The sequence below is a fragment of the Anomaloglossus baeobatrachus genome, chromosome 4 (genome assembly GCF_048569485.1).
Source record: "Anomaloglossus baeobatrachus isolate aAnoBae1 chromosome 4, aAnoBae1.hap1, whole genome shotgun sequence".
In the NCBI taxonomy this organism is placed as follows: Eukaryota; Metazoa; Chordata; class Amphibia; order Anura; family Aromobatidae; genus Anomaloglossus; species Anomaloglossus baeobatrachus.
Genome location: NC_134356.1, coordinates 703,320,880 through 703,336,315, shown reverse-complemented (window position 1 = coordinate 703,336,315; position 15,436 = coordinate 703,320,880). Strand labels below are relative to the sequence as shown.

General features: G+C 50.4%; 1 protein-coding gene across 2 annotated transcripts in view; it reads left to right on the top strand.

The window, feature by feature from the left end:
* Positions 1–8,345: 8,345 nt before the first annotated feature.
* The window catches only part of NLGN2 (neuroligin 2), a 214,415-nt gene continuing 207,324 nt past the window's right edge, over positions 8,346–15,436 (top strand). For both annotated transcript variants that reach the window (XM_075346761.1, XM_075346760.1), the window contains exon 1: positions 8,346–9,271. In XM_075346761.1, coding sequence (XP_075202876.1) covers positions 8,854–9,271 — 418 coding nt within the window. In that variant the 5' untranslated portion in view covers positions 8,346–8,853. The remainder of the gene's footprint in view (positions 9,272–15,436) is intronic.

The following is a 15,436-nucleotide window of genomic DNA, read 5'->3' as shown; positions in this document are numbered from 1 at the left end:
TAAATGATCCTGTTCATTACGATCGGGGAAAGCGGCCTGAAAAGGAAGAACGATGGGGGAGGGGGAAGGAGACGACAAGCCAGCGGCTAGGTAGGGGGCGGCTGATGTGGAGCTTCATCGCGGATTGTGCGGAGACGGAGGTTTCCATATTGATGTTTCTAGCAGAGATTTCAATCTAAAGAGAACAAGAAGCAGCTACAAAAAATCCCTTCAGAGCAGAAAAAAATAAAAATGGTCTCATTGAGGATTCCTCCGGGTAATGTCTGGGTAGCCCATACGGCGAGAAAATTGAGAAATAAACATCTCGGAGGGTGCGAGGAGCGTAGAGGGTACAGAACGAGGGGAGAAGGGGGAAGAGGGATAGAGGATAGCGGGCAAAGAGAAGAGGGGTGCAGGGTACAGAACGAGGGGAGACGGGAAAAGAGGGATGCAGGATACCGGGCAAAGAGAAGAGGGGTGCAGGGTACAGAACGAGGGGAGAAGGGGGAAGAGGGATGCAGGGTACAGAACGAGGGGAGACGGGAAGAGAGGGATGCAGGATACCGGGCAAAGAGAAGAGGGATGCAGGGTACAGAACGAGGGGAGAAGGGGGAAGAGGGATGCAGGGTACAGAACGAGGGGAGAAGGGGGAAGAGGGATGCAGGGTACAGAACGAGGGGAGACGGGAAGAGAGGGATGCAGGGTACAGAACGAGGGGAGACGGGAAGAGAGGGATGCAGGATACCGGGCAAAGAGAAGAGGGATGCAGGGTACAGAACGAGGGGAGAAGGGGGAAGAGGGATGCAGGGTACAGAACGAGGGGAGAAGGGGGAAGAGGGATGCAGGGTACAGAACGAGGGGAGACGGGAAGAGAGGGATGCAGGGTACAGAACGAGGGGAGACGGGAAGAGAGGGATGCAGGATACCGGGCAAAGAGAAGAGGGGTGCAGGGTACAGAACGAGGGGAGAAGGGGGAAGAGGGATGCAGGATACCGGGCAAAGAGAAGAGGGGTGCAGGGTACAGAACGAGGGGAGAAAGGGGAAGAGGGATGCAGGATACCAGGCAAAGAGAAGAGGGGTGCAGGGTACAGAACGAGGGGAGAAGGGGGAAGAGGGATGCAGGATACCAGGCAAAGAGAAGAGGGGTGCAGGGTACAGAACAAGGGGAGAAAGGGGAAGAGGGATGCAGGATACCGGGCAAAGAGAAGAGGGATGCAGGGTACAGAACGAGGGGAGACGGGAAAAGTGGGATGCAGGGTACAGAACGAGGGGAGAAGGGGGAAGAGGGATGCAGGATACCGGGCAAAGAGAAGAGGGATGCAGGGTACAGAACGAGGGGAGACGGGAAAAGTGGGATGCAGGGTACAGAACGAGGGGAGACGGGAAGAGAGGGATGCAGGATACCGGGCAAAGAGAAGAGGGATGCAGGGTACAGAACAAGGGGAGAAAGGGGAAGAGGGATGCAGGATACCGGGCAAAGAGAAGAGGGATGCAGGGTACAGAACGAGGGGAGACGGGAAAAGTGGGATGCAGGGTACAGAACGAGGGGAGAAGGGGGATGAGGGATGCAGGATACCGGGCAAAGAGAAGAGGGATGCAGGGTACAGAACGAGGGGAGACGGGAAAAGTGGGATGCAGGGTACAGAACGAGGGGAGACGGGAAGAGAGGGATGCAGGATACCGGGCAAAGAGAAGAGGGGTGCAGGGTACAGAACGAGGGGAGAAGGGGGAAGAGGGATGCAGGATACCGGGCAAAGAGAAGAGGGGTGCAGGGTACAGAACGAGGGGAGAAAGGGGAAGAGGGATGCAGGATACCAGGCAAAGAGAAGAGGGGTGCAGGGTACAGAACGAGGGGAGACGGGAAAAGTGGGATGCAGGGTACAGAACGAGGGGAGACGGGAAGAGAGGGATGCAGGATACCGGGCAAAGAGAAGAGGGATGCAGGGTACAGAACAAGGGGAGAAAGGGGAAGAGGGATGCAGGATACCGGGCAAAGAGAAGAGGGATGCAGGGTACAGAACGAGGGGAGACGGGAAAAGTGGGATGCAGGGTACAGAACGAGGGGAGACGGGAAGAGAGGGATGCAGGATACCGGGCAAAGAGAAGAGGGATGCAGGGTACAGAACGAGGGGAGACGGGAAAAGAGGGATGCAGGATACCGGGCAAAGAGAAGAGGGGTGCAGGGTACAGAACAAGGGGAGACGGGAAAAGAGGGATGCAGGATACCAGGCAAAGAGAAGAGGGATGCAGGGTACAGAACGAGGGGAGACGGGAAGAGAGGGATGCAGGATACCGGGCAAAGAGAAGAGGGATGCAGGGTACAGAACGAGGGGAGACGGGAAGAGAGGGATGCAGGATACCGGGCAAAGAGAAGAGGGATGCAGGGTACAGAACGAGGGGAGACGGGAAGATAGGGATGCAGGATACCGGGCAAAGAGAAGAGGGATGCAGGATACCGGGCAAAGAGAAGAGGGGTGCAGGGTACAGAACGAGGGGAGAAAGGGGAAGAGGGATGCAGGATACCAGGCAAAGAGAAGAGGGGTGCAGGGTACAGAACGAGGGGAGAAAGGGGAAGAGAGGGATGCAGGATACCAGGCAAAGAGAAGAGGGATGCAGGGTACAGAACGAGGGGTGAAAGGGGAAGAGGGATGCAGGATACCGTGCAAAGAGAAGAGGGATGCAGGGTACAGAACGAGGGGTGAAAGGGGAAGAGGGATGCAGGATACCAGGCAAAGAGAAGAGGGATGCAGGGTACAGAACGAGGGGTGAAAGGGGAAGAGGGATGCAGGATACCAGGCAAAGAGAAGAGGGATGCAGGGTACAGAACGAGGGGTGAAAGGGGAAGAGGGATACAGGATACCAGGCAAAGAGAAGAGGGGTGCAGGGTACAGAACGAGGGGGGACGGGAAAAGTGGGATGCAGGGTACAGAACGAGGGGAGACGGGAAGAGAGGGATGCAGGATACCGGGCAAAGAGAAGAGGGATGCAGGGTACAGAACGAGGGGAGACGGGAAAAGAGGGATGCAGGATACCGGGCAAAGAGAAGAGGGGTGCAGGGTACAGAACGAGGGGAGACGGGAAAAGAGGGATGCAGGATACCAGGCAAAGAGAAGAGGGATGCAGGGTACAGAACGAGGGGAGACGGGAAGAGAGGGATGCAGGATACCGGGCAAAGAGAAGAGGGATGCAGGGTACAGAACGAGGGGAGACGGGAAAAGTGGGATGCAGGGTACAGAACGAGAGGAGAAGGGGGAAGAGGGATGCAGGATACCGGGCAAAGAGAAGAGGGATGCAGGGTACAGAACGAGGGGAGACGGGAAAAGTGGGATGCAGGGTACAGAACGAGGGGAGACGGGAAGAGAGGGATGCAGGATACCGGGCAAAGAGAAGAGGGATGCAGGGTACAGAACAAGGGGAGAAAGGGGAAGAGGGATGCAGGATACCGGGCAAAGAGAAGAGGGATGCAGGGTACAGAACGAGGGGAGACGGGAAAAGTGGGATGCAGGGTACAGAACGAGGGGAGACGGGAAGAGAGGGATGCAGGATACCGGGCAAAGAGAAGAGGGATGCAGGGTACAGAACGAGGGGAGACGGGAAAAGAGGGATGCAGGATACCGGGCAAAGAGAAGAGGGGTGCAGGGTACAGAACGAGGGGAGACGGGAAAAGAGGGATGCAGGATACCAGGCAAAGAGAAGAGGGATGCAGGGTACAGAACGAGGGGAGACGGGAAGAGAGGGATGCAGGATACTGGGCAAAGAGAAGAGGGATGCAGGGTACAGAACGAGGGGAGACAGGAAAAGAGGGATGCAGGGTACAGAACGAGGGCAGACGGGAAGATAGGGATGCAGGATACCGGGCAAAGAGAAGAGGGATGCAGGATACCGGGCAAAGAGAAGAGGGGTGCAGGGTACAGAACGAGGGGAGAAAGGGGAAGAGGGATGCAGGATACCAGGCAAAGAGAAGAGGGGTGCAGGGTACAGAACGAGGGGAGAAAGGGGAAGAGAGGGATGCAGGATACCGGGCAAAGAGAAGAGGGATGCAGGATACCGGACAAAGAGAATAGGGATGCAGGGTACAGAACGAGGGGTGAAAGGGGAAGAGGGATGCAGGATACCAGGCAAAGAGAAGAGGGATGCAGGATACCGGACAAAGAGAAGAGGGATGCAGGGTACAGAACGAGGGGAGAAAGGGGAAGAGGGATGCAGGATACCAGGCAAAGAGAAGAGGGGTGCAGGGTACAGAACGAGGGGAGAAAGGGGAAGAGAGGGATGCAGGATACCAGGCAAAGAGAAGAGGGATGCAGGGTACAGAACGAGGGGTGAAAGGGGAAGAGGGATGCAGGATACCGGGCAAAGAGAAGAGGGATGCAGGGTACAGAACGAGGGGTGAAAGGGGAAGAGGGATGCAGGATACCAGGCAAAGAGAAGAGGGATGCAGGGTACAGAACGAGGGGTGAAAGGGGAAGAGGGATGCAGGATACCAGGCAAAGAGAAGAGGGATGCAGGGTACAGAACGAGGGGTGAAAGGGGAAGAGGGATGCAGGATACCAGGCAAAGAGAAGAGGGGTGCAGGGTACAGAACGAGGGGAGACGGGAAAAGAGGGATGCAGGATACCGGGCAAAGAGAAGAGGGATGCAGGGTACAGAACGAGGGGAGAAAGGGGAAGAGGGATGCAGGATACCGGGCAAAGAGAAGAGGGATGCAGGGTACAGAACGAGGGGTGAAAGGGGAAGAGGGATGCAGGATACCGGGCAAAGAGAAGAGGGATGCAGGGTACAGAACGAGGGGTGAAAGGGGAAGAGGGATGCAGGATACCGGGCAAAGAGAAGAGGGATGCAGGGTACAGAACGAGGGGAGACGGGAAAAGAGGGATGCAGGATACCGGGCAAAGAGAAGAGGGATGCAGGGTACAGAACGAGGGGAGAAAGGGGAAGAGGGATGCAGGATACCGGGCAAAGAGAAGAGGGATGCAGGGTACAGAACGAGGGGTGAAAGGGGAAGAGGGATGCAGGATACCGGGCAAAGAGAAGAGGGGTGCAGGGTACAGAACGAGGGGAGACGGGAAAAGAGGGATGCAGGATACCAGGCAAAGAGAAGAGGGATGCAGGGTACAGAACGAGGGGTGAAAGGGGAAGAGGGATGCAGGATACCAGGCAAAGAGAAGAGGGATGCAGGGTACAGAACGAGGGGTGAAAGGGGAAGAGGGATGCAGGATACCAGGCAAAGAGAAGAGGGATGCAGGATACCGGGCAAAGAGAAGAGGGATGCAGGATACCAGGCAAAGAGAAGAGGGGTGCAGGATACAGAACGAGGGGTGAAAGGGGAAGAGGGATGCAGGATACCGGGCAAAGAGAAGAGGGATGCAGGGTACAGAACGAGGGGAGAAAGGGGAAGAGGGATGCAGGATACCGGGCAAAGAGAAGAGGGGTGCAGGGTACAGAACGAGGGGAGACGGGAAAAGAGGGATGCAGGATACCAGGCAAAGAGAAGAGGGATGCAGGGTACAGAACGAGGGGTGAAAGGGGAAGAGGGATGCAGGATACCGGGCAAAGAGAAGAGTGGTACAGGGTACAGAACGAGGGGTGAAAGGGGAAGAGGGATGCAGGATACCGGGCAAAGAGAAGAGGGATGCAGGGTACAGAACGAGGGGTGAAAGGGGAAGAGGGATGCAGGATACCGGGCAAAGAGAAGAGGGATGCAGGGTACAGAACGAGGGGTGAAAGGGGAAGAGGGATGCAGGATACCAGGCAAAGAGAAGAGGGGTGCAGGGTACAGAATGAGGGGAGACGGGAAAAGAGGGATGCAGGATACCGGGCAAAGAGAAGAGGGGTGCAGAGTACAAAACGAGTGGAGACGGGAAAAGAGGGATGCAGGATACCGGGCAAAGAGAAGAGGGGTACAGGGTACAGAACGAGGGGAGACGGGAAAAGAGGGATGCAGGATACCGGGCAAAGAGAAGAGGGATGCAGGGTACAGAACGAGGGGAGAAAGGGGAAGAGGGATGCAGGATACCGGGCAAAGAGAAGAGGGGTACAGGGTACAGAACGAGGGGAGACGGGAAAAGAGGGATGCAGGATTCCGGGCAAAGAGAAGAGGGATGAAGGGTACAGAATGAGGGGAGACGGGAAAAGAGGGATGCAGGATACCGGGCAAAGAAAAGAGGGATGCAGGGTACAGCACGAGGGGAGAAGGGAAAAAGATGGATACAGGGTAAAACCCTAAGGGAGAAGGCCACAAAGAAAAGAGGGATGCAGGGTATCGAGCAAGGAGAAGAGAGATGCAGGGTACCGGGCAAGGCGAAGAGGAATGCAGGGTATTGAGCAAAGAGAGGAATGTAGGGTACCGGGCAAAGAGAGAAGGATGCAGAGTACCAGACAAAGAGAAGAGGGATGCAGGGTATCGGGCAAATAGCAGAGGGATGCAGGGGTACCGGGCAAGGAGAAGATGGATGCAGGGTACCGGGCAAGAAGAAGAGGGATGCAGGGTACTGAGCAAGGAGAAGAGGGATGCAGGGTACTGAGCAAGGAGAAGAGGGATGGAGTGCCCGGGCAAGGAGAAGAGGGATGCAGGGTACCGGGCAAAAAGAAGAGGGATGCAGGATATCAGGCAAATAGAAGAGGGATGCAGGGTACCGGGTAAGGAGAAGAGGGATGGAGTGTACCGGGCAAGGAGAAGAGGGATGCAGGGTACCGGGCAACGAGAAGATGGATGCAGGGTATCGGGCAAAGAGAAGAGGTATGCAGGGTACCGGGCAAGGAGAAGAAGGATGCAGGGTACCGGACAAAGAGAAGAGAGATGCAGGGTACCAGGCAAAGAAAAGAGGGATGCAGGGTACTGGGCAAAGAGAAGAGGGATGCAGGGTAGCGGGCAACATGAGAGGGCCACATGGTAGCATGCAAAGAAAAGAGGGATCCCGGGTATCGGGCGGAGAAAAGAGGGATCCAGGGTACCGGCTGAAGGGAGATGGCCACAGGGTACCGTGCAGAGAAAAGAGGGATACAGGGTAACGGCCAAAGGGAGAAGGCCACAATCTACCAGGCAAAGAATAGAGGGATCAAGGGTACCGTCCAGAGAAAAGAGGGATCCAGGGTATCGGGCAGAGAAAAGAGAGATCAAAGGTACCGGGCAGGGAAAAGAGGAATCCAGGGTACTGGCCTAGGGGAGAAGGCTGGGCAAAGAAAAGATGGATGCAGGCTACCAGCCAAAGCAAGAGGGCCACAGGGTATCGGTCAGCGAGAAGATGGATCCAGAGCACCGACCAAGGGGAGAATTGCATAGGGTACCGGGCCGAGAAAAGAGGATTGCAAGTTACTGGCCAAGGGGAGGGCCACACGGTACTGGGCAGAGAAAAGAGGGATTCAGGGTACTGGCCTAGTGGAGAAGGTTGCAGGGTACCGTCCAAGGGGAGAAGAACACAGGGTACCGGGCAAGTGGAGAAGGTTGCAGGGTACATGCTAAGGGGAGAAGATTGCAGGCTACCACGCAAAGAAAAGAACGATTTAGGGTACAGGGCAAGGGGAGAAGGCCACAGGGTACCAGACAAAGAAAAGAGGGATTCAGGATACCGGCCAAGGGGAGATCGCAGGTTACCAATGAAGGGCAGAAGGTATCAAAGTGCCGGGCAAGGAGAGAACGCCGCTGGGTACCGGTTAATGGTAGAAGGTCAAGGGTATCTGCCAAGGGGAAAAGGTTGCAGGGTACCGGCTAAGGGGACATGGTTGCAGGGTGCCGGGCATAGAGAAGGTGGGAGACCACCGGCCAATGGGAGATGGTCGCAGGTTACCAACGAAGGGGAGAATGTAACAGGCAAGGAGAGAAGGCCACCGGGTAATCGTCAAGGGAAGAAGGTCGCAGGGTATTTATCAAATGGAGAAGGTTGCAGACTACCGGCCAAAGGAAAAAGGTCGCAGGTTACCAAGGAGGGTTAGAAGGTAACAGAGTACCGAGCAATGAGAGAAGGGCACTGGCTACCAGGCAATGGGGGAATCTCGCAAAGTAATGGCCAAGGGGAGAATGTTGCAGGGTACCAGCCAAGGGGAGAAAGGTGCAGGGTATCGTGCAAGTCAAGAAGGTCGCGGGTTACAAAGGAAGGAGAGAAGGTCACAGAGTGATGGGCAAGGAAAGAAGGCCGCCGGGTACTGGGCAAGGGGAGAAGGTTGTAGGGTACTGGCTAAGGGGAGAAGATTGCAAGGTTCAGGTCAAAAGGAGAAGGTGGCAGGTTATTGGCCGAAGGGTGAAGGGTACCAGACAGGGGGAGGGCTGCAGGAAACTGGCAAGGAGAAGGTTGCAGAGTAACAGGCAGGGGTGGAAATTTCCCGACCAGTTTGTTTCGATCCATTGAGTTGTCCTGTTGTCTCTTCCCAGGTTCTTCAATGTGGCACTCGAGGAGATCTGGTGGTAGCTCCTTGCTCTGCGTCTGGGTCAGAGATGGAACGTAACAGAGTGGCGGCCCCTTCTCCAATCCTACAGATGTCCTCTTCTCTTCTGTCTGCTCCTTCTTCTACACCAACCTTGTTTCTATAGAGGGGTGATACTTTTTTCCCCTAGAAGTGGGGACATCTAAGGTAGCCGTCATGTACACTGCTTATTTCCGATGGTTGTGACCCGGATCCATCACCCTGTCACCTGACAGATTTACTTTATTGTTGGCGAATTGGATTTGACTTTTTCTTTGTTTTTCTGATTTTTTTTTTTTTTAAGGATTCTTCTAGATTTGATACAATTGACCCTCTCAGGGTGAATATCATCTCTTTAAGTTTCATTATTTGCCCGTTTTTTTTCTTTCGGCATCAGTACCTGGTCCTCTTTTCTTCTTCTGAAAGTTTTATTTCTCCCGACCCAAGAATCTCCATCACCCGGCGGCATTTTCCCTCATGGCGCCAGATCTTCGAGCTCCACTGATGCTGTGGCTTCTAGCCGCGTATCCTGCGGAGGGGCAGAAAGTGGACGAGAAATACCCTGTAGTGACCACCAACTACGGGAAACTTCGGGGAGTGAAGAAAGATCTAAATAACGAGATCCTGGGCCCGGTGGTGCAGTACTTGGGGATTCCTTATGCCACCCCTCCGATAGGAGAACGGAGGTTCCAGCCGCCCGAGGCTCCGGCGTCCTGGACGGAGATAAGGAACGCTACAACCTTTGCCCCTGTGTGTCCTCAGAACCTACACGGGATGTTACCCGGGATCATGCTGCCTTTATGGTTCACCGAGAACATGGATGTGGTGGCGGGATATGTACAAAACCAGAGCGAAGACTGTCTGTATCTCAACATCTACGTCCCCCTGGAAGACGGTGAGATTGTGTATAACTGTGTTGTGCACGCGATGGCGACATGTGTTACACGCGCAGCGCACACAAGACACACGGGGAGAGGAGTGCACGGTGCAGAGGACGACGGACTGATACAGCCCCCCTCCCCCGATAGTATACAGACCCCAATGTCAGATACGTAGCGGTAATGTCTGAGGGTGACGAGAGATGCAGAGGCAATAGTCCGCTCCCGTGTGTGACCGAGCGCAACCACCGTATCCACGTCATACTCTACATAGTATATACATGACAGCGAGTATACAGCTCTACATAGTGAGGGTATACAGTATATTCATGGCATAGTGTATACGGCTCTACATAGTGAGGGTATATAGTATATACATGACATCGTGTATACGGCTCTACATAGTGAGAGTATACAGTATATACATGACAGCGAGTATACGGCTCTACATAGTGACAGTATACAGTATATACATGACAGCGAGTATACGGCTCTACATTGTGAGGGTATACAGTATATACTTGACAGCGAGTATACAGCTCTACATAGTGACAGTATACAGTATATACATGACAGCGAGTATACGGCTCTACATAGTGACAGTATACAGTATGTACATGACAGCGAGTATACAGCTCTACATAGAGAGGGTATATAGTATATACATGACATCGTGTATACGGCTCTACATAGTGAGAGTATACAGTATATACATGACAGCGAGTATACGGCTCTACATAGTGACGGTATACAGTATATACATGACAGCGACAATACAGCTCTACATAGTGACCGTATACGGTATATACATGACAGCGAGTATACGGCTCTACATAGTGACATTATACAGTGTATACATGACAGCGAGTATACGGCACTACATAGTGAGGGTATACAGTATATACATGACAGCGAGTATATGGCTCTACATAGTGAGGGTATACAGTATATACATGACAGCGAGTATACGGCTCAACATAGTGACAGTATACAGTATGTACATGACAGCGAGTATACGGCACTACATAGTGAGGGTATACAGTATATACATGACAGCGAGTATACGGCTCTACATAGTGAGGGTATACAGTATATACTTGACAGCAAGTATACGGCTCTACATAGTGACAGTATACAGTATATACATGACAGCGAGTATACGGCTCTACATAGTGAGGGTATACAGTATATACATGACAGCGAGTATACGGCTCTACATAGTGAGGGTATACAGTATATACATGACAGCGAGTATACTGCTGTACATAGTGAGGGTATACAGTGTATACATGACAGCGGGTATACGACTCTACATAGTGAGGGTATACAGTGTATACATGACAGCGAGTATACGGCTCTACATAGTGAGGGTATACAGTATATACATGACAGCGAGTATATGGCTCTACATAGTGAGGGTATACAGTATATACATGACAGCGAGTATACGGCTCTACATAGTGAGGGTATACAGTATATACTTGACAGCGAGTATACGGCTCTACATAGTGACAGTATACAGTATATACATGACAGCGAGTATACGGCTCTACATAGTGAGGGTATACAGTATATACATGACAGCGAGTATACTGCTGTACATAGTGAGGGTATACAGTGTATACATGACAGCGGGTATACGGCTCTACATAGTGAGGGTATACAGTATATACATGACAGCGAGTATACGGCTCTACATAGTGAGGGTATACAGTATATACATGACAGCGAGTATACGGCTCTACATTGTGAGGATATACAGTATATACATGACAGCGAGTATACGGCTCTACATAGTGAGGGTATACAGTATATACATAACAGCGAGTATACGGCTCTACATAGTGACAATATACAGTATATACATGACAGCGAGTATACGGCTCTACATAGTGAGGGTATACAGTATATACATGACAGCGGGTATATGGCTCTACATAGTGAGGGTATACAGTATATACTTGACAGCGAGTATACAGCTCTACATAGTGACAGTATACAGTATATACATGACAGCGAGTATACGGCTCTACATAGTGACAGTATACAGTATGTACATGACAGCGAGTATACGGCTCTACATAGAGAGGATATACATTATATACATGACAGCGAGTATACGGTTCTACATAGTGAGGGTATACAGTATATACTTGACAGCGAGTATACAGCTCTACATAGTGAGGGTATACAGTATATACTTGACAGCGAGTATACGGCTCTACATAGTGACAGTATACAGTATATACATGACAGCGAGTATACGGCTCTACATAGTGAGGGTATACAGTATATACATGACAGCGAGTATACGGCTCTACATAGTGACAGTATACAGTATATACATGACAGTGGGTATACAGCTCTACATAGTGAGGGTATACAGTATATAATTGACAGCGAGTATACGGCTCTACATAGTGACAGTATACAGTATATACATGACAGCGAGTATACGGCTCTACATAGTGAGGGTATACAGTATATACATGACAGCGGGTATACAGCTCTACATAGAGAGGATATACATTATATACATGACAGCGAGTATACGGTTCTACATAGTGAGGGTATACAGTATATACTTGACAGCGAGTATACGGCTCTACATAGTGAGGGTATACAGTATATACTTGACAGCGAGTATACGGCTCTACATAGTGACAGTATACAGTATATACATGACAGCGAGTATACGGCTCTACATAGTGAGGGTATACAGTATATACATGACAGCGAGTATACGGCTCTACATAGTGACAGTATACAGTATATACATGACAGTGGGTATACAGCTCTACATAGTGAGGGTATACAGTATATACATGACAGCGAGTATACGGCTCTACATAGTGACAGTATACAGTATATACATGACAGCGAGTATACGGCTCTACATAGTGAGGGTATACAGTATATACATGACAGCGGGTATACAGCTCTACATAGAGAGGATATACATTATATACATGACAGCGAGTATACGACTCTACATAGTGAGGGTATGTAGTATATACATGACAGCGAGTATACGGCTCTACATAGTGAGGGTATACAGTATATACATGACAGCGAGTATACGGCTCTACATAGTGAGGGTATACAGTGTATACATGACAGCGAGTATACGGCTCTACATAGTGAGGGTATACAGTGTATACATGACAGCGAGTATACGACTCTACATAGTGAGGGTATGTAGTATATACATGACAGCGAGTATACGGCTCTACATAGTGAGGGTATACAGTATATACATGACAGCGAGTATACGGCTCTACATAGTGAGGGTATACAGTGTATACATGACAGCGGGTATACGGCTCTACATAGTGACAGTATACAGTATATACATGACAGTGGGTATACAGCTCTACATAGTGAGGGTATACAGTATATACATGACAGCGAGTATACGGCTCTACATAGTGAGGGTATACAGTATATACATGACAGCGGGTATACAGCTCTACATAGAGAGGATATACATTATATACATGACAGCGAGTATACGACTCTACATAGTGAGGGTATATAGTATATACATGACAGCGAGTATACGGCTCTACATAGTGAGGGTATACAGTGTATACATGACAGCGAGTATACGGCTCTACATAGTGAGGGTATACAGTGTATACATGGCAGCGAGTATAAGGCTCTACATAGTGAGGGTATACAGTGTATACATGACAGCGAGTATACGACTCTACATAGTGAGGGTATGTAGTATATACATGACAGCGAGTATACGGCTCTACATAGTGAGGGTATACAGTGTATACATGACAGCGAGTATACGGCTCTACATAGTGAGGGTATACAGTGTATACATGACAGCGAGTATACGGCTCTACATAGTGAGGGTATACAGTGTATACATGGCAGCGAGTATAAGGCTCTACATAGTGAGGGTATACAGTGTATACATGACAGCGAGTATAAGGCTCTACATAGTGAGGGTATACAGTGTATACATGACAGCGAGTATAAGGCTCTACATAGTGAGGGTATACAGTGTATACATGACAGCGAGTATACGGCTCTACATAGTGAGGGTATACAGTGTATACATGACAGCGAGTATAAGGCTCTACATAGTGAGGGTATACAGTGTATACATGACAGCGAGTATACGGCTCTACATAGTGAGGGTATACAGTGTATACATGACAGCGAGTATACGGCTATACATAGTGACGGTATACGTTGTCATGGAGACAGCAGGGGGGATCTTGCAGATATCCCACCACTGCCACAAGATTGTCATGAACGGCGCACCGCTGCCTTCAATCGTCAGGACAATTACGCAATTGACTGACGATTAATGGGCAAAATGATGGCGGCTTCACTATCAAGCCGAATATTGACTCATTCACAGTGATCGTATAGTGTATAAACACCCAATTCCAATGCATGGCATATATATATACGGTATATATATATTACTACAATCACCATCAAGCTGCACAATAAAAACAAGAAAAGCCAGCTGCCCACCCCAATCATTTTTACCGGCTGATTGGACGCCAGTTACTGGTAGCGTTTGGCCTCAATGCGGTTTGTAGAGCAAGAGAAACAAATATATTACATTTTATATATTTAATCTGCAAAGTAGGCAGTGTTCATAAAAATATACAAAATATATTATAGAGGGGACAAAACAATGCAGTACATACAGCTACATAAAATAACAGGAGTAAAAAAAATAAAAGTTCTAGACCTGTGGGCGCAGAGGTGGCGCAGTTCTGTATCTTCCATAAATCAGACTGTGTTTTTATTAAATACCAGTCACTCACACATACTTCCTCTTGGTGATGCTGCTTGGGTCCCAAAAATTATGGGATCCCTGATCTTCAGGATATCTGCCCCCCCGAATGTCGCAGATCAAAGATATTTGTGACATACTGTATTTCCGATCATGATTTTAGATTTCTATAGGTAGGAAACATGACATACAACCCCATCCCTCTGATTGATATATATTTGGGACCTCGGAGCCTCTTGTATAGACTTGTGTCTTCTCTCCAGCAGATAACCCAGTTTAATTACTTTTTCACACCAGGGGTTCATAGCTGAACAGTGGTCCCACAATAGAGTGCTAGCTCTTGTATCCTTTCCAAGTTATGATGAAGTTATGTTGCTTTATATATTAAACCTCTTTTACATTACCTCTTAGAGATGGCATGGGAGACCGATTTACAGATAGTCTCCCAACCCCATCTCACGAAACAACCTCCCCGGGTCTCACAATACCCTCTCCTTCTTGGACTCTGAGGTGGGCAGCTCCACGAGGTCCCCACAATGCCTCTAGACAGGCATCTGCATGGAGTGCCACCTGAAACTCCTGGCTAGAGGTATCCAGAAGCCACATTAAGGCCCAACCTAACGCGAGCCCTCTGGGACCTGCTCTGGGTCATTAACTGGTAATGTTATCCCTCTAGAGGTTGAGAGTTCAGAAGACAGCACGTTGCGTCCTGGGACTCTGATTGTGGATGACAGCTGCTATATTGGCTGTCACCACAGGCAACAACAACACTTTCCCAACATCCTGACAGGCTGTGAATAACATTTTCCCTTCTTCCTGACATGTTGTGAATAACACTTTCCCACCATCCTGACAGGCTGGGAATAACACTTCCCCTTCATCCGGACAGGTTGTGGATAACACTTTCCCACCATCCTGACAGGCTGGGAATAACACTTCCCCTTCATCCGGACAGGTTGTGGATAACACTTTCCCACCATCCTGACAGGCTGGGAATAACACTTCCCCTTCATCCGGACAGGTTGTGGATAACACTTTCCCACCATCCTGACAGGCTGGGAATAACACTTCCCCTTCATCCGGACAGGTTGTGGATAACACTTTCCCACCATCCTGACAGGCTGGGAATAACACTTCCCCTTCATCCGGACAGGTTGTGGATAACACTTTCCCACCATCCTGACAGGCTGGGAATAACACTTCCCCTTCATCCGGACAGGTTGTGGATAACACTTTCCCACCATCCTGACAGGCTGTGGGTAATTCTTTCCCCTCTTCCCGTAATGCCTCAGGATCAGCGCTAATCATGGAGCAGCTACCACCATCCGTGTCACAGTCCGTCGTGACACTGACAGGCTACCGTACTTGTGACCACGTTCCTCGTGGTCTCCGTGGGTGTCACCATCGCCCATAG